The sequence below is a fragment of the Chaetodon trifascialis genome, chromosome 18, assembly GCF_039877785.1.
Source record: "Chaetodon trifascialis isolate fChaTrf1 chromosome 18, fChaTrf1.hap1, whole genome shotgun sequence".
Taxonomy (NCBI): domain Eukaryota; kingdom Metazoa; phylum Chordata; class Actinopteri; order Chaetodontiformes; family Chaetodontidae; genus Chaetodon; species Chaetodon trifascialis.
In genome coordinates, this window is record NC_092073.1 from 23,483,549 (window position 1) to 23,508,077 (window position 24,529).

Genomic DNA, 24,529 nt, shown 5'->3' on the forward strand with positions numbered 1-24,529 from the left:
TTGAAGAAAATGATGAAGGGCATGAGTGCTGATTAAGAGGAAGTGTGGTGCAGACTGTCACCTTGTTTTTTTGTTTTTTTTTACATACATGCAGAGTTCATGAGCTCTTTTAAGGGAGAAATACCACAAACAGATATTAGAAACTGAACATTAAGTGTCCATCAGACTGTTGTCCTAGTGCATGCTGGGACTCCAACATGCCTACCTCACATACCTGCAATCACATGATCAGCACTCAGCCAATAACAGTGTGCTGCTAATCACACATCAGCCCTCAAACTGCTCTCAAAGAAGCCAGTGAGCTGGGTGAGATTCAGCTGGATTATTTTAGCCTGCTAGCGGTTAGCATCAGTCATTTCAGACACGTTTGAACAACAGGGCCGAGGATTTATGTTAATGTCCTAACAAACAAAAAAGTCAGGACTGAATTCAAGCAATGCATGCTGGGAAATCTGCAAATCTGCTGATGGTGTTGAATAAAGTTGAGTAAACTCTCAGCAGCACATTCATCAACTCATTACTTCAATACTTGTTGGATACTTGAAAGTTTGAGTTGGATTGACAAGACGAGTAATACTTTTATGTTTCATTCAGCATTACATTCATTCAGCTGTCGATTAAAGATTAGTGGATTCAGATCATTTCCTGTGTGATGCTGAGCTGCAGTGATTCCTCCAGGCTTCATGTGCACACCTGTTGTTACAGTTCCCAGTTCTGACCACTAGAGGTCACAATAAGCCCATGTTCTTCTTCAGCAGCAGAAACTTGAGCCAATGACAGAAAATAATATGTTCAATCATGAACATCAGGGTTTAATGTGTGTGAAAGAGGAACTTTATTCTGCATATTTATTAGTTTGGAGGTTAGTTCACATTTAAAAACAGCCAGTTTTCACATTAATGAGGAGAAAAAGTGAAATGAATCCATGGAAACAAAAACGGACGTTTGAGGCTCCTTCACTGTGTCCTCTGAACTCGAGGAGGAAGAGACGTTTAACGTGGTGTTCAAAAGAAGAACTTATTAAACAGACTGAAGTTTGTGTGTTTCTGTACGTCTGCACAGTTTTCAGCAGCTGCTGGAGGAGCAGATTTGAAACTGAGGAAGCCTTTTCTGTGCAAATATCAGATAAAAATGGTTAGTTTTTGTGATTTTCTGCATGTGGACTTCACATATGTCTGTTAAACGTTTAGGCATAGACAGCGTCTGTCTCTACTGTTAAACAGTAAATTCATTCTAAACGTACGAGCAGAGATCCTGATTAAACACTGCTGCTAATTCTAATTCACACAAAAAAAAAAAAAAACAGGAAACATTAACGTTGTTTGTTTTTCCAGACGATGACCCGCCTCTGCCTGTCTCCGATTGGGCTTCAGTGGTCTTCCTGCTCTATGATTGGCTCATCAAGCTGCTGTTCTGCATTCCAGCTCCTGTTGGAGGAACAACAGCAAGACTCAGTTACATTAAATCTGTCCTGTCAGTCATTCTGTGGTTATGGACTGGAGACACCCTGTGTCAGAGAAACTTCAAAATAAAAGCACCAGACACTGGCCTCTATGCATATCTACACACACAGTAGGGACAAAAGTATGTGGACAGCGGAACATTACAGCCTCATATGACTGTGGTTCAGTCTTTCCAGCAGATGTTGAACCAGCTGCAGGGACCTGATCCTCAGCATCAGCACCGATGCATCAGCACTGATGCTGAGGTCTGGCTCACAGTCTGTGTTCCAGTTCATCCCACAGATGTTGGCCTGGTTTGAGGTCAGGGCTCTGTGCAGGCCAGTGAGGTTCTGTTGCAGCAAACTGGGAAAAGAATTTGTTAATGGAGCTGCTTTTTGCACCTTGTTGAAGGAAAGAGATGAAAGCACCAACACTGATGTCTAAAACATCACCATATGCTGACGATGAACCCTTTACACTTAAAGATCCCTTGACCTTTCATTCCTTCCCTCCAGAGGACGAACCCTACTTTTACACAGTAGTGTACACACTTTACACCACACTTTTAGCTCTACATCTGGTAAGTTGTACTTTTTGAAAACTCCCTTCAGGATGAAGATGTTCAGGAACTGTTCAGTGTTTACGTGCAGAGAAAACAGCAACGACAGTTTGTGACGTTCTCTCTTCTGTTTACAAGAAGCCATTTTGTGCAATGGTGGATGTGGTCAAAGTAACGTTGGTGCTAACTGTGCTAGCAGGACTTTTCACGTGTTTTTCACATAAAGGTACATTAACTTTTACACTTCTGTTGAGGAACTGAGGAGTCAGTTGTGCTGTGGAGGTTTTGGATGAGACTCGGTTGCAAATTTATGAACCCTGCTATGGCGAAGGTGGGTCATGTCTTCTCTAGTTGCAGGAAGTCTACTGGTGTCTCTGATTGACTAATATGGCATTAGGGTGAGGGGTTTATCACCACCTGTTGGTTTGGCAGCTCAGTTGTGCTTTTTGTGCTTGGACAGGATTTGTTTTGTTTTATTAAGTACGCGTGGACTCAGTGTAAGAATAAATGATCTTCATGCTGGTTGTTCATACTGTGGTTGTAACGAACACTGCAGCCTCTGGGGAGTGCTAGCTGCACCAAAATGGTCCAAATGGTCCAATCAGCTGCTAACGAGGATCCAAATGAACAAAGTTTGGACAAAGGTCACCTCTGCCCTTTGAGGAAGTGGACGTCCAGTCAATGAGGAAGGATTTATTGGTTCAGCACATGAGTCTGCTGAATGGCTGCAGAGGCACCGACACAAAGAGCCGCCGGTGGAGAATAGATCCACAGACATCAGCTCAGGCCGACAGACATGAGGCAAGCATTTTTGTCTTTGATGGCGACGGCTGCTGCCGCTTGCCACATAATCCACAACACAAACAGAACTGCTGGGAAATCAACTCTCACACAACACTGGGTGAGAGAGATTAACTCACTGTGGACGGCCTGAAGCTCTCTCTCCTGTCTGATGAGCTGTCAGTACAGTTCAGGTCCTGAAAGAGAGACTTTGTGTGGTTTGGAAACATCTACAAAGCTTCTCACATAAAGTTTAAGGCATTTAGCGGATACGTCTCAAACAATGCTTTTCTCAACATCTTGCTTTCAGACACGTGAACATTGTTTTTCCTTGTGTCAATGAACTAGACTCAAACTGGCAGAATTAAGGTTTCGTTTGACTTTGAGCTGTTTTCAGGTCAATTTGTCTGTTTTCAGGTCAACTACCTTATGGATGGCTACCAACAGTATGCTAACATGCTTCCAATGACAGTGCTGACACGGTGATGGTTAGCGGGTATGATGTTTACCATATTTGGCATCTTAGTTAAACGTTTGCTCATCAGCACTAAACAAACCGCACGAAAAGTCAGAGGATGAACTGAACACAACTGAACTGAACACTGTAACACAAACACAAAGCAGTGGAGACGGACCCAGCGATACGTAACATACAGACCAGGAGCACTCAAGCACAGCAGACGTGGAACAGTCTGAAAGGAGCTTTTATTTCAGCCTCTCCTCAGCCACCAGATGTGCTCACATGTACAGAAGTCACAGTGTGAAAACCTCAAACAAACACATAACAGCACTGATCGTAGACGACACACAAAGAACGATCTGATCTGACGCCTCTGCAGATAACTTTGCTTATGTTTCAGCACAAAAACTACATAGTTAAGAAAAAGATTGTGGTGTGTTGTTCGGACACTGAGAGGCTGAAGAGGTTTCATTTCAGAAACAAGCACATCCTCAAACAACAGCAGAATCAGGTTCGATGCTTTTGTCTACTGTTGAAGCTGAATTGTTGAATTATTCCTATTGTCTATGGAACAATAAAATAACAAGTTATTCTCATTATGAGGAACAAAGTCCACAGTCTTTGGTGAGATTTCTAAACATCCTCCGAAAAGCAACATGGAAAGTTTTAATATTTAAATCTTTGAAGCTGCTTTTACTTTAATTTAGTGACAGATTTTCCTGTCAGTCGACTCCTTGCCTCATTGTTTGATAACTGCTGGTCGCTCTACCAGTGTTCCCTTAGAGTTTTACCCGTCATGTTGGCTCTCCTTACTCGACAATCTCGTCCTCCTCGTCCTCAAAGTTCTCGTCGCCGTCATTGGCGGTGGCCTCCTGGTACTGCTGGTACTCGGACACCAGGTCGTTCATGTTGCTCTCCGCCTCCGTGAACTCCATCTCGTCCATGCCCTCGCCCGTGAACCAGTGCAGGAAAGCCTTTCGGCGGAACATGGCCGAGAACTGCTCCGAGATCCGCTTGAACAGCTCCTGGATGGCCGTGCTGTTGCCGATGAAGGTGGCGGCCATCTTGAGCCCTCTGGGAGCGATGTCGCAGACGGCCACCTTGACGTTGTTGGGGATCCACTCCACGAAGTAGCTGCTGTTCTTGTTCTGGACATTGAGCATCTGCTCATCGACCTCCTTCATGGACATGGGCCCACGGAAGACGGTGGCGACAGTCAGGTATCGTCCGTGGCGAGGGTCGCAGGCTGCCATCATGTTTCTGGCATCGAACATCTGCTGGGTGAGCTCGGGAACGGTGAGCGCTCGGTACTGCTGGCTTCCCCGAGCTGTCAGAGGAGCAAATCCCGGCATGAAGAAGTGGAGTCTGGGGAAAGGCACCATGTTGACCGCCAGCTTGCGAAGGTCTGCGTTGAGCTGCCCAGGGAAACGGAGAGAGGTCGTCACACCGCTCATGGTGGCCGACACCAGGTGGTTGAGGTCGCCGTAGGTGGGCGTCGTGAGTTTGAGAGTGCGGAAGCAGATGTCGTAAAGGGCCTCATTGTCGATGCAGTAGGTCTCGTCTGTGTTTTCAACCAGCTGGTGGACGGACAGGGTGGCGTTGTAAGGCTCCACCACGGTGTCTGAAACCTGGAAGGATCGACAGATAATCCTGAGATAAGATCCTCAAATGATCTAACTGAGGCACAGCACAGCACCTCTGAGGATCACATACACAGAGATGTAAACAGAGGTTAATGTGTTCATTAGTTTGTCCTTGGCATTTGGAAAGCAGTCATGTGTATGGCTGTGCTGGTCTTCATGGACCAAAGGAAAAGGTTTCGCGGTTCTTGGAGAAGGATTTCAGTGGAAGAGAAGGATCGAAAAAATAGAGATAGATAGACAGATAGAAAGACAAAAACTACAACATCATTATTTGACACATTCTTCCCATCTAGCCCTTCATCCCTCAGTGTTAAACCCAGCTCTGGTTTGCCCCCCTCCCCAATACCTTTGGTGAAGGCATGACGCTGAAGGTGTTCATGATCCGATCGGGGTACTCCTCCCGGATCTTGCTGATCAGCAGGGTTCCCATGCCTGAGCCGGTGCCCCCTCCCAGAGAGTGAGTCAGCTGGAAACCCTGCAGTGATGAGAAAAATGACGGTCATGTAGATGGAGGTCAGGCTGTTCTCAGATGTTTATGTTTTGTGTTCATGTTTTGTGTATTATAAGTTCACCCCCAACACTATCTGACATGAGCACCGTCACTGCATCCTGCCCAAGATGATTGTGATTGGTTTATAGAAATACAAACAAGAAAGAGTGCATTTTTCTCCTTTACCACTGTGATAATGGCTGCAGCCAACACTTTCACCAGCAATGACAGAGCGCTGTGGAGATCAGCCAAATCTGCCAGCTGTCAGTATTTGTGATACTACAGGTTTTGGTCTGACCAAAATAGTGTTGAAGTTTTAGGTGCAGGAAAACTACAATAAGTAAAAGCAAAGTCTTTTGAGGAGCTGGTAGAATAATAATTAATGATAGGACAAGTTTTGGACACCGATACCCAATTGCTGGTGACACTAGATGAAAAGTCAGAGGATCACCAGCAAAAGTCAGCAGGTCTCATCTTCAGGGAACAATGAAAAACAAAATCTGATGTCAACCCATTGAACAGGTAACGACTGACTGATGCACTGAGCATTGAAAACTCAGGACTTAACTCTCTTAACTCTTAACTCCTCTCTGACAAATTTCCCAAAATAATTGCAGTTGATCATGGACTAATTAGCGGGAGACCCGGAGCCTTTAGGGTCCAGCTGGTCATTCATCCTAGAGGAAAATATTCAAGGAGATTATGATACCAATAAATACTCGTGCATAAAAGAAGAAAGGGGTACTTTAGCTCCGCCTACTGTGGTTTAACCCAACCAATGAGATTACTGAAAGTCATCCTAACCTGGAGACAGTCACAGTGCTCACACTCCTTCCTCACTATGTCCAGGACCGAGTCCACGAGCTCCGCCCCCTCCGTGTAGTGACCTTTGGCCCAGTTGTTCCCCGCACCTGTCTGACCTGCAGACAACCAATCAGCGCAGAGAAAGCCCATCTGTGAAATGTGAAACCATCACCACAGCAGATGGGAATGTGCGTGCAAACACACACATGCCTGGCGACCCATTTCTCAGAGGACGGAGAGGATTTGATTTCATGTGTGTGTGTGCGTCTAAGCGCGACACACACACATCTACAGCCTCCCTGCTTCTTCTCCCACCGAGACATCAGTTTATAAAACAAACGCTGGAGTCCTTTCAGTCTGTTTACTGAACATGTTTAATGCTGGAAAGTCTCACTGCTGCTCCAGTTCTGCCCTCTGTAACCACATCACCTGTGATCGTGACGAACCCACACGATGAATCAGCTCGCTTTTTAGTCTCTTCAGCTGCTGGTTTGGGTTTTGTTGCAGGGTTAGGGTTAGGGTTAGGGTCAGCAGCAGCAGACACAGTTAGCTGGTGAACACAGAGCAGCATTTAGCAGCTAAAGAGCAGATACTTCCCTCAGGAGCTGGAGGAGACCAAAAACAGAGCTAAAAGAGAGAGAAGACTGGATACCAACATGACTCCAGTGGATGGAGGACATATTTTCATCTGTCTGCTGGATGTAGGCAGCTATGTGCTAACATGTTAGCCACAATGACCTTAAACCTTATAATATGTCAACATTTTATTTCATCTTTCATTAATGACAACTGCCTTTCAAAGTTGATTAAAGAAGGCGAGTCTTTATCTCGTCCAGGTGTCTGTCAAATGGAGTCCAGCTGCAGGTCATCAGTCTTTACTCGAGTAAATGCAACAAGTCTTAACAATTAACAGCCTTGTAAACTGCACAGAAGGCCCAAAACTGAATCAACCCACGAATGAATGCTACGAATAAAAGCAGGGGATTGTTACCGAAGATGAAGTTGTCTGGTCTGAAGAGTTGTCCGAAGGCACCTGAGCGGACGCTGTCCATGGTTCCTGGTTCCAGGTCGACCAGCACGGCCCGGGGGACGTATTTATGCGCTGCACAGAGAAGAGTCGTTGCCTTCAGTAAGTTGCTGCTGCTCACTCAGGAAGCAGCTGTTCTTATTTAGTGTCTTTGTTTCTATGAAAATCCACATAAATTTTGAAATCGGAAATGTCCCACACTGGTTATTGACACTAGAGGTCACTGTTTGCAAACTGCAGTGGCTGATGTAAAAACCTGTGACCGGAGGTTTCGACGCTTCATATTAATAATAATCTTTATTTGTGGAGCACTTTTCAAAACCTGAGTTACAAAGTGCTTCACACAAGGTAGAAACTTCAAATCCACAAATTAAAAAAGGCCAATCAGAGTGCTTAAAGGGACTCTTACAGGTACGTGTCATACTTACAGGAAGCCTCATTGTAGTAGACGTTGACTCTGTCCAGCTGGAGAGACGAGTCGCCCACGTAGCTCCCCGCCGGGTCGATGCCGTGCTCGTCGCTGATCACTTCCCAGAACTGACCAGCAGCAGCAAAAGAGAAGAAGAACAAAACGTCTGTCAGGTGACTCGGGGACTTCCTGCCTGTGTGGTGCGTTCACTGACACACTGCTCATGGTCTGACAGCTTAATATGAGCTGAACACGCTGTCATAAATCCTCCTGCTGAGATCCGGGAGTCCAGCTGCCGGATGAGACCCGGTCAGTGTGTCCACAGGTGAGGCTGCAGGGTCAACATCGCAAACTCGTCTGTGGACGCTGAAATAAGTGTCCTGCTGACTGTGTTGTCTCTTCATAAAGGACACCTGCTGCAGATCTTTTCTACCCTGTCAAAGAGGCTTTTCGTGGAGTTTCCCTTCACTGCCTCTGAGTCTGCGGACAGCGAGCGTCACGCTCAGCCCTCTGAGGAAACCTTCAGGTTTTCAGCTGCACACTAAATAAAACTGACTCGATGTGTTCGTTGATGTTTTTGTGATTTGGGTGAAGTGACCCTTTAACTTAAACACGCACGGTTTGTTCTGTGCTGCAGACATTAAACATACTGACTCTGAGCTGTTTTCAGGTCAGTTTGTGTCAGAACCTTTTCTCATTCTGTCGGTTTCACCTCCGTCAGTGACTCTATGGACCTCTAACAGGCAAAGAACCACGCGCACCCTGACCTGGAGAACAGCAGCAGAGATCTGGCTCAGCTGACCCGAAAGAAAACCCGGTCTCTACCTTGGTTCCGATCTGGTTCCCGCACTGTCCCGCCTGGATGTGAACGATTTCTCTCATCTTTCTGTCCCTCTTTGAGTCTCCGCTGGTCTCTGCTGGTTCCTGATGGTCTCTGTTGGTTCCTGCTGGTCTCTGCTGGGTCGGTCGCTCCTCCGCAGTCGGTGTGCGTCTGGTCAGCAGGAGCGCGCGGCCGGCTTCATCTCCTCCTCCTCCTCCTCTCACGCGCGTTCACGCGACCACGCCCTGAGGGGCTACCATAGGTCCGGTCTGTCCCACCCAGCATGAAGTACTCTGTCCCACGCAAAGACTACCGCTGCTGCACCTGCTACCTGTCCTGCCCCACGTCTTCGCTCCTGCTCGTGTGTCTGATGACTTCACACCTTCAGTTTGTTGAAGCTCAGTGAAGGAACTTTAAAGTACCTGCAGGTACATCGAGTATTTAAACTTCAGTACCACCAGTTTACACATTAATGCGTATTTACAACTTTAAAGTTTCAATGCATATTTTCTACTTGTTTTTCTACCATTATGCTAAAAACACATTCAGTTTCTGAAGATCAGTATTCCGTTTTTTTATATAACTTTTCTAAACTATTTCCACTTTTTGTTCTGATAGTTTGTGTAACATGTGAAATCCTTTTGATAATTTCAAACAACAGCGTCAATTCAACTTTATTTATCTCTGAGAAAATACAACTCGTTTCTCACTTCTCATCCCAAAAAACATCGTTTCCATCATGGTGAATTGTTCCAGCAGCGCCGCACACACGTGAGCGGACATTAATCCTCAGAGCAGCAAAGAGAGAAGAACAAAGCATGAAATGAGTTCAGATCAGAGCTGCGGGGGGAGTATGACGCAGCAGCTTCTCACAAAATGTAAATGAATGAATTCATCCTTGAATTCAGCCCAACACCACAAAGGGTGGATGATTAAGACGTTTCCATCATTTCCCATTTAATCGCTAATGAACGAAGTGAACACTGAGGGGAGCCTGGAGTCCTCCCCACCAACAACACCTCCTTCTTAAAGATGCTTCAGATATTGTGCATGCAGTTTAACTAGTGGGCCATCGTAAATACTGCACTTCAATAAAAGATGTCAGCGCTTCCTTCCCTGCTGCAGAATCACTGACTGTGCAGAGGCAGCACACCTGCAGGATCCTCTGCGGAGGCGAGCGCGTGCCGCACATTCCCACAGGTGATGAAGCGTCGGTCAGCTGCTGCTGTTGAGGGCGCCGGGGGGGTCAGTTTACACAGCAGAGCCGTAAAACCGGAGCTCCTCAGACACTGGACGAGCCACAAACCATTTATTTATTTATTCATTTATTTGATTTACGCTTTTTATTGATTTTTTTTTTTAATTGAATTTACAGCTTTGAGCATTAAATCTAAATCCTCACAGCTCAGACAAGAAAGATAAAACATCCAGAAGACAACACACACACACACACACACACACACACACACACACACACACACACACGGTTAAAACCTGCTCAGTGGACAAAAGATAAAACAACATGAGGAAGGTGATCTGATTCTTTCTCACGCATGCACGCGCGCGCGCACACACACAGATGGACTGAATCATCGGTTCACTGGAGGCACGTGCACGCGCCCGCGCACTAGCAGTCGTCGTCTCCGCAGAGCTGCAGTAATGATGAAGAGGTGTGGAGCAGCAGCTGAGCGGTCAGTCTGGTCAGACAGGTGAGGCAGCACAGCAGCGAGCTGACAGAGGACACACACACACACACACCATCAGAGCACAAGGTCTACCTGTCCTCCAGCGCCACCAACAGGTCAAAGGTTCCACTAGACAACAGGTCAGAGGGCAGATGTAGAAGGATGGTAAGGTGGCATAATTGACTACAAACATCTCACTTGAATACAGCTCTGAAGTAAATGTACTTAGTTACATTCACTGTGTGTGTGTGTGTGTGTGTGCGCGTGTGTGTGTGTGTGTGTGTGTGTGTGTGTGTGTGTGTGTGTGTGTGTGTGTGTGTGTTGCAGGTCACCAGCAGAGGTCCACTCACTGGAGGACATGTTTCATCCTGGACCATCTGAAGTCGTAGGACAGCACGTACACCTCGTACAGGGTGGCCTTGATGGCGAAGCAGCACAGGAAGTCCTGCGGGTGCAGCTTGTAGAGGTCAAAGGTCAATTCAGCAATCCCATTCCTCTTTGACTGACGGGGGCCCCGGAGGACCTGAAAGATGCAGGAAACAGAACCTGACGAGGTGACGCTGTAGAGACCTGCCATAAAATGTGGATCATCTGAGTCCAGGGATCCACTGATCTGATCCAGACTGATGGAGACCTTCAGCTGGACTCCTCACCAGAGGAAGAACCGTTATGCTGACGGACTTCATTCAAATGTGCTTCTGATTTATCCTGCATGGCCTCTCCAGACATGCACAGGAGAGTGTGCAGCAGTCAAATGTGAACATACCGCCCTCTTGTGGAAGAACTGCAGAAAGCAGCAGTTCAGGGTTTACTTCAACATGAAATCCAGCAGCTGGGTCTCAGAGAGGGGACGCTGTGAAGGAGGAAGCACCTGAAACAACTGACCATCAGCTCAGACGGACTGTCACAGCCTCAAAATGGTCAAAGATCAGCTGAGGTGTCTGAAAGGCGTCTGAAAGACGGTCCAGCACCACCAGTTTGATTCAGTTCCCAGTTTGAGTCTGACCTCTGCTGGCCGGCTGTTTCCAGGCCTGATGCTCACCCTGTTCTGCGTCCACATCTCTCCCTTCTCCAGCACCATCAGAGCTGTGTCACCGGGCAGAGACTGGAAGAACTCCTCTGAGTCCACCACAGTCCCGTCCTCCTCCAGGACCAGGATCAGGAAGTGACAGGACAGCACGAACACCCTCGCTGCCTGGACCGCACAGAAGCAAACCGAGTTCAGAGTCCTGCAGCAGCTCAAAAACCACACGTGGACCTGAGGAGAGGAAAGTTATCATCACATTCAGCCTCACCTGCTCCAGCAGCTCGTCCAGAGACGACGCCTCCAGACCCCGCCGCCGCCTCCGGCTGCCAGTGCACACCTTAAAGCTGCGAGGCCGAGCCGAGGCCAGGATCTGCTCAGAGATGCTGGACTGGACCGACGTTACCGACCTGCCAGATTATTCAGAGATCAGATGACGATGAACAGGTAACTTCTTCCCTCCAGTGCTTCCATTTTCCACTTCATCCTTAAACTGGTCTACATGTGTCTGACAGGTGGAGTCAGGGCAGGTTCAGGTTCTTCATGTGACCCACAGATCCAGATCAAACAGCCCAGCAGAGACCAGCAGTTCAGATCAGCTCCACAATGAACTGACACATTAAAACACGACATCTCGAGACAACAGGAACGCACCTTTATGTTCCTTCATTCTTTGACAAAGATCATTGATGGAGGTCCGTTACTAAACACTTGTAAGGATGTATATTCACATGGTACCACTACTTGACACTGAAACAGCATGTGTCACTTCTTTGAAGCGTCGCCTGCTCGCTGCTCGTTACACAGAGCAATCAGACACGCCACCACGTGTCAGCAGGCTTTATTTTCCTGCTGTGGATTTCACTGGAGCTGTGCATGCATGTGCACGGAGCTACGAGCTCCTCACACCTTATGTCCTCTGCTACACCTGCAGGACTCTTCCATCAGTACTGTGCACATGTGTTCATCAACCTTCCACCTGCAGGAGGAAAATAGTTCCTCTGTGGGCGTCGGGTTGATCGTGCAGATGGAGCACATTAATGCACAGCGACTGTGTGTTTGTAAAAGCTTTTAAAAGAAAGTGAGAACAGACTTTGAGTGACAGAACCTGTCATGAAATGAGAAAGATGCAGTCAGTGAACGCATCGTGTGTCCACACAGATTCAAGTTACCTCAGCTGAGTCTACATCGACGTGAGCTCAGTGCTGAGCTGTGAAAGGAGTCCTGTTCGCTCACCTCAGCAGAGTTTTAACGTGTTTCACTCCCGACTGGACAAACTTCATGATTTCAATCAGACGATGAACTGCAGAGCAGCTGCTGCTGTTCAGGCTGCAGCTCCAGAGGCTGATCACCTGCTGTTGCACCTGCACACAGCCGCTCTTTATTAACACCGACGGCCTGGGATTGGCTGCCGATCAGGGCCGAGAGCCAATAGAACGCAGAGCTGCCTCAGCTGGCTGAACTAGTCTAATCATGGAGTCTGACAAAAAACAGCTTCATGCAGTCAAAGTACTGTTGGCTAGTTTAGTCCAGTGGGACCCAATGTGAGGGTCGGGCCCCTCCAAAGGGTCACCAGCTCAGTCTGAGGGGTCGTCAGATGATTGATGGGAAGAAGAAGAAACAAAGTTCGGACACACAGACCTGTTTTCAGCTTCTGGACTTTTCTCTGGTTTTGTTCTTTTTATGGCAGATTAAATAATTTCACCTGTTTGAGCCTCAAACAATTTTTAATGAAACCTTGTGAGAAGTTTAGAGAAGAAATCAGCGGCTGGTTTAACTGCTAACAACTCGCAGAGTGAAACAGCTGAAACATGACATGCAGCCACAGCTGGAAGAGTCTCAAACTGGTTGAACTGGTTTCATCTTATTTGGATTTTAGAAGCTAATCATGTTTTTTATTGTTGATGCACAAATTGTATTCTGAAAAGTCACTGCAGTAACGAAAGCTGTAATGTAGTGGAGTAAAACTGCAATATTTGCCTCTGTGGAGTACTTTCAAATATAAACTGGAAGTACTCGTATAAAGTATTTAAAGACTTCTTCGCTCGGCTGGCTTTCATTATCAGATACACTACAGGCTCAAAAAGGAGCCGCAGCATTGTTATTATTATTATTTTTATTATTGTTGTTGTTGTTGTTCTCCTGACTGGTCGTGTTCATATGTCGGAACGTTTGACAGACGGCTGCTGTTTCCGCGGGATCTTGAACACGGAAGGACAGACAAGCATATCCCGCCTGAAGCCAAAGCGGAGGAGCAGCCGGGCAGAGCTGAGCTTTGTGTCCGTGTTCAGGATGAAGTTTCGGGGGAAAATCATCGACGTCGCTTGTCTCAATCATTTCACTCGTGAGTCGCTTTGTTGTTTTCGGGCTGACAGAGAAACCCGCTGCTCTCAGGCGATGCTAACCTGCTAGCTTCATCCGAAAGTCGCATCTCTCTGCGGTAAAATAAGATAAAATCCCGCCACGTTTCATGCAGAATGAGACCGTTTCTGTGAGTCTGCCCGTTTTGTGAAGTGTTGGGGACAGTTTTCAGTTCGGCTTTCAACAGGTGCTGAAATAGTTATTGTTAGTTATTGAACAAAAGGGTGAATTCATCCTGAGAGCACCCATTAGCGACAGCCGGATAGCTGCTGTCAGTTTCACAGGCTGAAGTTACGTCTGTGCTGGTCAGTAACTGCGCTCTTCCTCTTCCTCTTCCTCTTCCTCGCCAGGAGTCGTCACCACCATCTCAAAGCTGACGAAGATGTGCGTCCTGCGATTGACTCCAGACAACCTGTTCTTCGTCCTGTCCGGTAAAGTGGCCAACGGAGGGGTCAGCATGTGGTGTGAGCTGTCACAGGTGAGAGGTCCAGGACGGGGGCAGAACGGGGACAGACGGGGACAGACGGGGACGAGTGGACAAAGAAACACAACCCATTCACAGCTGGTATTAAAAAGGGCTAATAATGAACGATCCAGTTTTAGTTTCACCTGATGGTTGAAACGCGCTCCAGCATCCTCGCTGAGATCAGGTCTCTGTCCTCCAGACCAGAACCTGCTGTGAGTCTTTGAGACGCTCTGTTAACTTTGTGTGTGACGTCTCAGCAGCATGTTTGACGTTTAAACTGCTCTCATCAGCGCTGAGTCGAGGATTGTAGTGAAAGAAGCATCAGCTCCGTCAGTTTGGGCTCGGCTCTTCGTCGTCACGGCTGTTTTTTGTGATTGCGGTGAAGCTGATCCTGTCGGTGTGTCCTTCCTCCCTGCAGGCTAACTTCTTCGATGAGTATCAGATGGAGGGCGTGTCCTCTGAGGACAATGAGATTTGTCTGGAGGTGACTCCAGAGAACCTGTCCAGAGCCCTGAAGACAGTCCAGAACGCCAAGGCCGTCAAAGTCAAACTGACCAAGAAGCACTGCCCCTGCCTCACCGTCGCCGCCGAGCTGGTGAGACTGAGAAATGACTCTTCTGTAGCCACGCTGTTACTGAGGACGTGACAGGAAGTCGAGGACAGTTTGTGTCCACCTGTGACGACCTGAGGGAAACAGGCTGACCTGCAGCATCAACAGGCCTCACATTTCTGCTCCTAATTGATCAGTGTGATGCTTCTTTATGATGTCCTCTGTCCGTCCTGTCCAGCCCAGCCTGTCCAGCACCGGTCGAGTCGTCACTCACGACGTCCCAGTTGACGTCATCCCCCGTCGACTGTGGCACGAGTTCAAAGAGCCGAACATGCCGGACTTCGACGTAAGTGACAACGCTGAAGTGCAAATACTGACCCGACCAGAGCAGACATGGTCCATGGTGAGAGCAGTCTGTCCTTACAGGTCAGCGTCTACCTGCCTCCTCTGAAGACCATGAAGAGCGTCGTGGACAGAATGAAGAACCTCTCCAACTTCCTGGTAGGATCACGTTCCTCCAAACGTCGCTCACGTTCATGTTTGGTTTCATTTTTCTTTACATTTAAAGAAACATATTAAAATCATCTTACGTGTGTGTGCGTGTGTGTGCGTGTGTGTGTGTGTGTGTGTGCGCGTGTGTGTGTGTGTGTGTGTGTGTGTGTGTGTGTGTGTGTGTCTGTCTGTCTGTCAGGTGATAGAGGCCAACCTGAACGGAGAGATGAACCTGAAGATCGAGACAGACCTGGTTTCGGTCACCACTCACTTCAGAGACCTGGGAAACCCTCCGTGGGGTAAAGCCTGCTCAGCCTGTTGTTAGCAGCAGCTAGCAGTTAGCACGGCTCTGTGGATGCTAACGTCAGTCTCAGTCTGACCTGGACTAAGTTGTCCACGCTGCCCAGACGATGTATTTTGGGGACATGAGGGACATTTTTGTATTTTGTAGATTATTTGAATTTCTAACCAGATTTCTGCAAAAGTAAAAGCAAACCCTAACATGCTAATATGCTACTTTAAGATGCTAATGGTGAACTTAAAGCTGCTAAACATCGTTAGCATTTAGTTCAAAGCACCGCGGAGCTGCTAGCATGGCAGCCGATTCTTAATATATTTCTTATTTTCTTCATTTGAGGAGGCTTTATATGCTTTTATTCTCCTACTTCCTGAGCTTCAATATTTAGCTTTTTTCACGTTATTTTTGGGGCATTTTTGCCTTCATGGCGTCGGGCTGAGGAGCAGACAGGAAGTGGAGGAAGAGCGATGCGGGGATGTCTCAGCTGTGTCGTCCTCACTGTTCAGTTCCTCGTGTTGTGTCTGGATCCCTCAGTCTGAGGACCACATACAGAGGCTTCACTGAAGTGAACGTGGACTTCCTCCTGTCCCTCCAGGTGATGACACCTCCCAGGGTGGTGGTCTGTCTCAGGGCAGGGACCCAGAGGCCATGGTCCAGGCCAGGGTGGACATCAGGAAGCTTCAGCAGTTCCTCATGGGACAGCAGGTCAACCCCAGCAAGGCCATGTGCAGTGAGTCAAACTGGATGCGATGGGACGTTTTTATCTTGTGTCCCAGTTACGGTGGACCAGTGGACATGTCTTTCTCACGTCATGTCTTTGTTCTGGTGGTGTTTAAAGGACAACTGTGGCAGCTGCAGCAGTGATTTTGTGCTGTTGTCCTCTCTTCAGCAGAGGGTTTGACATGGTCCTCTTGTCCCCTCAGATATCGTCCATGAGAGGGTCGTCCACCTGATCCTGCTGCACGAGGACGTGTCGCTGCAGTACTTCATCCCCGCCGTGGCGTAGACGCTCTGCAGACTACACAGGTTTTTTCTGCTCAGTTTGGGAAAACGAGAACTTTTTGCTCCGCGGCAAAGATTCGTCTTTCAGGTGGAACGCGAGGCGAAACCCACGATGTGTGGGAGCCTGTCCTACATTCCAGTGAGACTGAGGACAAGCTGTCCTCACAGTGGACCTCGGGAGCACCTGACACGCTGACCTGCGGTCGTGGTAAGGACACGCTGGTCAGTGTTCATTGATGGAGGAGGACGTGAAGAAAGTGTCACCTGGTGAAGTTTGATAAGATTGTTTCGTGTTTCACATTAAAGTTTTTGAACTGAACTTCGTTTTGTTTCGTTCTTTGTTTCACCTTCACTCAACACAATGGAAGTGAGCTGAACTTCACTTTTATCTGTGGTGCTTAAAAAGCCTCGGAGGAACTGGTCCCAGTGGGAGCTGCTGGTGACGTCTGTCCACGCTCATCTGGCTCTGCTGGCGTCAGTTTAGACCCGTCATCTGGGTGAAGTGTCGCTTTAATCCGGCGGTGTAAAGCCTGACGTGTGTGTCAGAGCTGGACACGTGCAGCGATGAGGGCTGCGTTCCATTTAGCTGCTTCAGCGTCAGGATGCTGTTGGTGTTGGTTCTGGTTCGCTGTCCTGTCGCATGTGGAACCGGATCAGGTGTGAAGCCTTTGTTTAGTTCACAGAGCCCCACACAGGTAGCAGGACAGGTAACGTCTGCTGTGCTGCGTCCACGTTATGAGGGTCTCAGTCGCTCTTCATCAGTGATGATGAACACTGCCCTCAAAGACGCCTTTGGGGGTAAACTCAGCGTCAGGATTAAGCGTGCCTCCACCTGTGGCTCCACCTCTTTAAAGACGGTAAGAGCTTTGTGTTTCTAGTCATCCTCTGTGCATCTGTTAAAGTCAGCTTAACCTTCATCATCATCATCATGACATGTCTGCTGATGCTGTACTTGAAATTTGCCTGTTTGATGCCTTTATTTTTTTAACTTGTGCAGACAGATTGAGATTTCATTTCTCTGGGGCTGAGGTGGCTCTGGCACAGTTCTGGGTTATCTGGCTCACATGTGGCCCAGCTGTGGCCTCCAGAGTCTGGTTCTGGCACTTTTTGTGATGAAAATGTAGAAAAAACAAAATATACAAAGATTGAGTTTTTCCTGGTCTGAGGTCAGTCAGCAGCTGTCTGATGATCGCGTCGCTGTTGATGACACTCTGATCGATGACCACGGCACAGCTGGTTTTCAACAAGAACTCCATGAAACGACAGCCGAACAGGAAGTCTGGACCTCCTTCCTGCTGGAATCACAACAACACAACAACAACAACAGAAATGTCTTCAGAGCCGCGAGGTGACGGATACTTCCTGCTTTGTAAGAGACTTAATTCCATGTGGAAGCTGGAGACCGAGGAGGACTTCAGAGAACCATCAGAGCTGGATCTGAGAGACCTTGACGAGGAGCAGACGGACCGGCCTGCCAGCCAATCAGCTCTTTGGTAGATCTTATTGAATATTATCTGTTTTAGCTGCTGAACATCTGGAATCTCAACAAGAAATTCTCAAATCAAAAAGTTCATTTGTAACTTCAACTAAACATTATTTCATCATTTAAACACTGAAGCATCAACACGTTGACAAAAAGCCTTTAAATTCACACACACACACACACACACACACACACACACACACACACACACACACCCACAGACTCAACTGAATTGCTGTCAATAAAACAGGGAGGAGCAACACTGATCCAGGTGATCCAGGTGAATATGAGTGAATCTAAAGTGAGAAACAGCTCAGACTCCATTTTAAGCCGACAGAGCAGACGGAGCAGAGCTGAAGTCTGAGGCAGGTGAGTGTCAGTCCAACATTTTCATGAGTTTACTGTTAAAGTGTGAGTCAGTTTTCTGCTGTGGACTGAAGAGGACAGACGTTAGAGTGAAGACAGTTTGACTCAGCTGTGGACACAAAGTCCTGATTGGCGTCGTGACTGTTTTTCCAGCAGTGGTCTAATAATAATGTTGTGTTGCTCAGTCAGTTCTTCGACCAACACGGTCAACTTTCTCATTATGTTGAATGAATTTGGCACTGTGGAGTCCCTGTTTCACCAGAGGACTTTGAGCTGTGTTCGATGCCGCGCCCTCAGGTGTTCTCTGATTAAAGGTGATCAGGGAAATGGCCGTCAGCCTTTACTGTGGGATATTACTGAGGCAGCTGCTGCTGAAAGGTGTTTTTCACGGCGAGCGAAGAATCAGACGATCCAGAAACTCTTCCAGCAAAACATGACGAGTCCTCCTCCTGCTTTATCACATTGGTCCACGATTGTTGGAGAGATTTCTTTAATACTGACAAGCTCAAAGAAATTTCATTAGAAATATTTCACTGATTTTATCCAACTAGTCACAGAAATTCAAGAAAACATTGATGGAAGTTTGAGCTTTTGTGGAGAGTCCAGAGAAACGCTGCATCTGTGTGTGTGTGTGTGTGTGTGTGTGTGTGTGTGTGTTCTTACTAATGTCCAAATTGGGGATTTTCATCAGCTCACACACCAGTTGATTGGGGACACCATTGCCTTTGGGGACCAAAACCACGGTCCCCAATTAGATTTCATTGCAGTTGCATTCAGCATGCTCTAAAATGGGTTTCTGTCTTAAAATCTCCATTGTCCCCAAAAATTACTTCTTTCAGATATTTTGTGTGTGTGTGTGGCCCCCCCCACCCAATCTGTGTATAACTCTACATTGCCCCTAATGGAAGTGTGTGGAACTGCACGACCCCAAAGGTGAGGTAATAGGAAGGATACACAGTAAATGATAACTTCAATAACTTAAATAACATAAATAAAGTCTGACTGTGAAATTAATATATATAATATATATTTATATATTATATTTAGATAATACATATTTATCTAGTGCTATCCATAGCTAGAAATGTAGCTGGCACTGCAGTACCATGCATATACCAGTGCTATCTGCTCAAGTCATGTGGATTTGTCTAGGGTTTGCTTAACTTTAAATAAACCTATCTTGCTTAAAGTTAAGTACAGTTGTGAGCCACTCTTTGTAAATTTTGAGAAACATACTTCTTGAGGACTTGAGGACCGTGTTGGCAACATTAGCTGAGGGAATGTGCACTCCTATGTATTGCAAGCTGTTGAAAGCACATAGCTACCATTACTGAGCCTGCTTCTCCAAACCCTACTGTAGAAGTTGACTGATGTCAGCGTGAGTCAGTGATCACACCAAATGTACATGACTGCATTTAATCCATGTATTCAGTAACTGGCAAGTGCAATACAGAACCCAAAGGAAAGAGAACTAGCTAACTAACTAACATCCCACCTAATGAAGACCCTAACACGGCTGGTCCTTGTTCATCTCAGCCCCTTGGTGAGCCCATCACTAGATCCACTTCAGTTTGCCTACCAGCCTGGCATCGGGATGGACTACGCCGTCATCTTCCTCCAACACCGAGCTCTCTCTCACCTGGAGAAACCTAGGAGTGCGGTGAGAATCATGGTTTGATTTCTCCATTGCTTTCAATACCATTCAGCCTGCACTTCTGAGGGGCAAGCTGAAGCACACCGGGGTGAACCATCACCTCACACACTGGATTCTCGACTACCTCACCAACCGTCCACAGTACGTGAGGACCCGGGACGGTGTGTCCGACACGGTCGTCTGCATGGGGGCCCTGCAGGGAATGGTCCTGGCTTCCTCTTCACCCTCTACACTGCAGACTTCTCATACAACACACCCATCTGTCACCTGCAGAAGTTCTGATGACACTGCAGTCGTCGGCCTCATCACAGATGGGGATGACAGAGAGTACAGAGAACTGACGCAGGACTTCGTGGACTGGTGCCAGTGGAACTGCCTCCAGATCAACGCAAGTAAAACCAAAGAACTGGTGGTGGATCTCCAAAGATGAACACTCTGCCCCCTGACACCGGTGAACATCCAGGGTACGGACATTGAGATAGTGATATACCTGGGAGTTCATCTGAACAATTAACTGGACTGGACTCACAACACAACTGCACTTTACAAGAAAGGCCAGAGCAGACGTTATCTGCTCAGGAGACTGAGGTCATTTGGAGTGCAGGGGGCACTCCTGAAGACCTTTTATGACACTGTGGTGGCATCAGCCATCTTTTATGGAGTGGTCTGCTGGGGGAGCAGCATCACGACGGCTGACAGGAAGAGTCTTGACAAACTGATCAAGAAGGCCAGCTCTGTCCTGAGATGCCCCCTCGACTCAGTGGAGGTGGTAGAAGAGAGGAGGGTGATGGCTAAGCTGTCATCCATGATTGAGAATGACTCCCACCCCCTGCAGGACACTTTAACAGCACTGGAGAGCTCGTTCAGCAACAGACTGCTTCACCCAAAGTGTGTGAAGGAACGCTATCGCAGGTCCTTCCTTCCTGCAGCGGTCAGACTCTACAACCAGCAGTGCTCCCAGTAGACCACACACTCACAAGACTTTCAATATGACTGCACTATAATACACATTAACTGTGTTCATTCATACTGTGAAGATATTTGCTCAGGTGAATTTCATCTTAAGATGCAATATATCAATTGCTCTGTGCATTATAGGAACCTATTCACTATCAATACTCCAGTCAGGAGTACTGTCATTCAATGTGCAATGTCAGTACTGATTGTTCATTTTCATATCAATGTGTAATCATATCAATGTGCAATGTTCATATCAACATGCAATATCAGTATTGTTTGTTCATATTTCATTATTGTGAAAGTGTATTGAAGTGTATCATTGTGTATCATTCCTGAATATGTATCCAGCTGGGTTATCTCGCTTTAATAAAATAATAATAGTAATGCATTTACATATGAATTTGTTCAGGAAATTTTGTCTATGCAAGTACAGGATGGTGCAGCCTCCATCACGAACCAGTGCCTACCTATAACCTTCCTAATATTTAAGGTATTCTAAGTCTTGTTTCGTGGTTTCTAAGCTAGTCATGTACAGCAAACATCTCCTCACGATCTGCTGGCTGACTTTCCTCTGAATATGCTCTGAAAAAATTCAGTCTGTGTCAACAGCCCAGGCTCCAAAAACATTGTAGTCCAGGCTGCACCAACCAGCCAATCGCTGAAAAGAGGTACTGGAGGTTTGCATGCATGCACATCAAGGGGGGGTGGGGGAGTAGAGTAGATGAGAGAAGTTAGCTATAGGAGAGAGAGGACGCCAACACCGACAATGAACAGTATTTTTTTTAAATTTGATATGGCTGACACTGGACCAAAAAGGAGACGTTCAGATGCTCATCTGGCCAAGAAGAGGGAAAAGGAATGAGCCAAGTCCTGTATTTACGTGTTCTTACCCTTATGCATGTTCATGTCAGGGGCAAAGATGGGGAGGGGCGAGCTAGCTCTGTTTTGTTTGATAACATTTTTGAACGTCCACAGAAGTGACGTCAGCCAACCGTGCTTAGAGTACCTTTAACCTTATGACTTTTTTGTGACTGATTACATTTTTTTTAGTCATTTGTTATGCTCTGTTGTGTTTGCCTATTCCTGACATGATGAATGAACTTGATCCATTGAGTTCCCTGCTTGCCATTTCCTGCATTGGGTTCACCCAGGGGCATAGCTTTCATTTCAGAAGTGAAGGGCACAGATTGTTCAGGAGCAAGATGATTATTATCCTATAGATATTTCCTTAACCAGTTATAATCTCTGCTCACCTGTGAAGCCTCTCCTTGACAGTCATTGCAACTGCTTGGTCCCTGTCCTGATCCCTGACAACTGCTCTTTCTATTGCAACACAGACAAAAATACATGCAAAGAAAAACCAAATTTAGAGTAGAAATTAAGAAGATTAGTTATAAAGCATCTGTGGAAATTAATCTAATTTTCACTCTCATCCAGATATTTCCTTAACAAGCTATAATCTCTCCTCACCTGTGAAGCCTCTCCATGACAGTGGAGTCAACATTGCTGCTTGGTCCCTGTCCTGATCCCTGACAACTGCCTTCTGTCTGCTCTTTCTATTGCAATATGGACAATAAATATATGTAAAGAAAATTTAAATTTAGAGTAGACATTAAGAAGATAAGTTGTGAAATAGCTTTGGAAATTCATGTCAAAATGAATACTGTGAACTACCCTCTCCCTTCTCTTTCTATTGCAATAATATTAAATAGATAGATAATAAGATTGAAAATAAATAAATAAATAGACTCTGTGCAAAGCAAAAGTGAAATTGAGAGCACAACTTGAGGAGAGTGGGTCTATTCCTAACATGAAGATTTAAAGTAACAATAGTTACTAGACAAATTCCCCTCGGCGGGAAATTTGGAGAGTGATACAGTGCACAAACGCCGGGCCGTGTGCGTGCCTAGTGCTATCATATTAGCACGGCAACCCCATGTCAAAAGTCAAACCCGTTCATAGGGGCCAATTTCAGCATCGGCGACAATGCTAAGCTGACATTAGCATGTCAAAAAACACATTGAAAAGGTCTCAAACACCATTAGAATGCCTTTGCCAATCATTTTAACCTATGTTAGCATATTAGCATTAGCATGCTAACATTAGCATGTTAGCACAACAACCCGACATCAACAGTCAAACCTCCACACACCAACAAGTTCATAGGACCTCATGTTAGCATTAGCATGTTAGCATTGTGGCTAATGCTAACAGGCCAACATCACTCATTACCTCACTAACATATATACAACTTACCAGTAGTAGGCTTGGTTGTGGCTGGTTAGCATGACACTACAGAGCTTAATGGAGAACTGATCATTTGACTGAGCTGCACAGCTGCAGCTAAAGTGTGTGTGGGAGAGGAGTGCTGAGGTTGCCACAGCAACTTGAGGTGGCCTGATCAATGATGTCACCCACTCAGACACAGGTGCAGACACACACATGCATTGCATTGGAGTCAATGAGGAGCAGACACAGAAACGTCTGAATTTGGCCTCTGCGCACCCTCCGAACAAATGCTTCTCACGCAAAGACCGAAACTCCTATTGCCAAAATTTCTTCACCATGAGAGCCACAAGGCTTTGCTGTACAAGCTGATCACTTTCCTTTTTCGCTGGGCTCAAAAATGCCATTTTTAGTGCGAGTTAAAATGACTGGTTTCTGTCTCTCCTGTTTTTGGTTTGTATTGGACCTTATGGGAGAAGTCAGAGGTACTCTCCTCGCTCAGAGGCTCACAACTCAAAAACCGTAAGTCCTATTGTTTAGCCAGGCACATCGTGGGAATCAGCGCAAGCAGCACTACAAGCTTGGAAAATTTCACACGCATAGAGTGAAATTTGTGCTTTGGAGGAGCGTGGAAAGACAAAAGTTTCAGGCAATTTTCAGAGCGTCTCTCCACTCTGGCAGTTAATCCCCTCCACTCTAGCGCAAACATTCCGTGCAATACACACCCATTATAAATCCAGCGGTTGCCATGGTGACGAGCTTTTGCTTTTTTCGGGTCTTACGACGCGAAAAACGTATTCTGTAGATAATAGCACACCATTCCCGATCAGCCGCACGTTTTGATATATAATTTGCCTGGGTTATCGCTATCGTTTTTGACTAGTAGCGAACCGAAATTTCATCCGAAAAAAATAAACATAAGAACAATAGTGGTTCAGTGCTTTGCACTGTATCACTAATTATGCTTGTTAACTGAGCTAAATTGGCTGAAATTACTAAATTGACATAATTTAGCAAACGTTATCAAAAACAGTATCACTCAACTTACACGGTTTGATTTAAAAAACGAATGCAATGGGTTTTGTTTTGTTTTTTTGTTTTTTTTTGCCTCTTGCTAGCTGGGTTGCTGGACATTGCAGCTTATTTTACATCATTAACGTTACTTTCGTTCAAACTTACAGTTCATTTAGCTTGCATCCTCCCCGCGGCATCCAGAGTCACAGCACCTGTCTCACTGTCCCTGCTCACTGCTAACAGCAAGACTTGCAGCGCTGCCCTGTAGCCTACACGCCATGGTGCGTTCAAGGCAACTCCGAAATATGAGCGCCAACTTGTTAAAGTGATTTTAACTTGTTAAAGTGATTTTAAGTAAAGTAAAAGGGCGGGTACAGGAAGTGTGGCGGACGTGTCCCCCGCGTAATCCGCGTCCGCTGTACCCTTGGGTTCACCCCTTTGCTCTCAGTGTGACATACAGTGGCTTGCAAAAGTATTCATACCCCTTGAACCTTTCCACATTTTGTCACGTTAC

General features: G+C 46.5%; 3 protein-coding genes across 3 annotated transcripts; 1 reads left to right on the forward strand and 2 right to left on the reverse strand.

The window, feature by feature from the left end:
• Positions 1-868: 868 nt before the first annotated feature.
• On the reverse strand, positions 869-8,545 carry tubb6 (tubulin, beta 6 class V). Its single transcript, XM_070985820.1, has 7 exons — positions 8,440-8,545; positions 7,634-7,742; positions 7,170-7,280; positions 6,179-6,294; positions 5,231-5,359; positions 4,055-4,869; positions 869-1,427 (listed from the first exon to the last, which is right to left on the reverse strand). The coding sequence occupies exons 1-7, from the start codon at positions 8,494-8,496 to the stop codon at positions 1,370-1,372; spliced, it is 1,395 nt and encodes a 464-aa protein (XP_070841921.1). The 5' UTR covers positions 8,497-8,545; the 3' UTR covers positions 869-1,369.
• Positions 8,546-10,061: 1,516 nt separating this feature from the next.
• cidea (cell death inducing DFFA like effector a) lies at positions 10,062-12,426 on the reverse strand. The gene is made up of 5 exons (XM_070985761.1): positions 12,380-12,426; positions 11,415-11,553; positions 11,162-11,314; positions 10,470-10,642; positions 10,062-10,164 (listed from the first exon to the last, which is right to left on the reverse strand). The coding sequence occupies exons 1-5, from the start codon at positions 12,424-12,426 to the stop codon at positions 10,062-10,064; spliced, it is 615 nt and encodes a 204-aa protein (XP_070841862.1).
• A 920-nt stretch (positions 12,427-13,346) lies between these two features.
• On the forward strand, positions 13,347-16,629 carry hus1 (HUS1 checkpoint clamp component). The gene is made up of 8 exons (XM_070985821.1): positions 13,347-13,487; positions 13,855-13,982; positions 14,389-14,565; positions 14,759-14,866; positions 14,947-15,021; positions 15,212-15,311; positions 15,906-16,040; positions 16,234-16,629. The coding sequence occupies exons 1-8, from the start codon at positions 13,436-13,438 to the stop codon at positions 16,314-16,316; spliced, it is 858 nt and encodes a 285-aa protein (XP_070841922.1). The 5' UTR covers positions 13,347-13,435; the 3' UTR covers positions 16,317-16,629.
• The last annotated feature ends 7,900 nt before the right edge of the window (positions 16,630-24,529 follow it).

Coding starts and splice junctions, on each gene's coding strand:
- cidea (XM_070985761.1), bottom strand. CDS start 12,426: ATGAAGTTTGTCCAGTCGGGAGTGAAACACGTTAAAACTCTGCTGAG. Junction 11,315..11,414: donor TGGACGAGCTGCTGGAGCAG/GTGAGGCTGAAT, acceptor TGTGCGGTCCAG/GCAGCGAGGGTGTTCGTGCT. Junction 10,165..10,469: donor AGGATGAAACATGTCCTCCA/GTGAGTGGACCT, acceptor GTCCTCTGTCAG/CTCGCTGCTGTGCTGCCTCA.
- hus1 (XM_070985821.1), top strand. CDS start 13,436: ATGAAGTTTCGGGGGAAAATCATCGACGTCGCTTGTCTCAATCATTTC. Junction 13,983..14,388: donor TGTGGTGTGAGCTGTCACAG/GTGAGAGGTCCA, acceptor TCCTCCCTGCAG/GCTAACTTCTTCGATGAGTA. Junction 15,312..15,905: donor CCTGGGAAACCCTCCGTGGG/GTAAAGCCTGCT, acceptor CTGTCCCTCCAG/GTGATGACACCTCCCAGGGT.
- tubb6 (XM_070985820.1), bottom strand. CDS start 8,496: ATGAGAGAAATCGTTCACATCCAGGCGGGACAGTGCGGGAACCAGATC. Junction 7,281..7,633: donor CTACTACAATGAGGCTTCCT/GTAAGTATGACA, acceptor TTCTCTGTGCAG/CGCATAAATACGTCCCCCGG. Junction 6,295..7,169: donor ACCAGACAACTTCATCTTCG/GTAACAATCCCC, acceptor GGTTGTCTGCAG/GTCAGACAGGTGCGGGGAAC.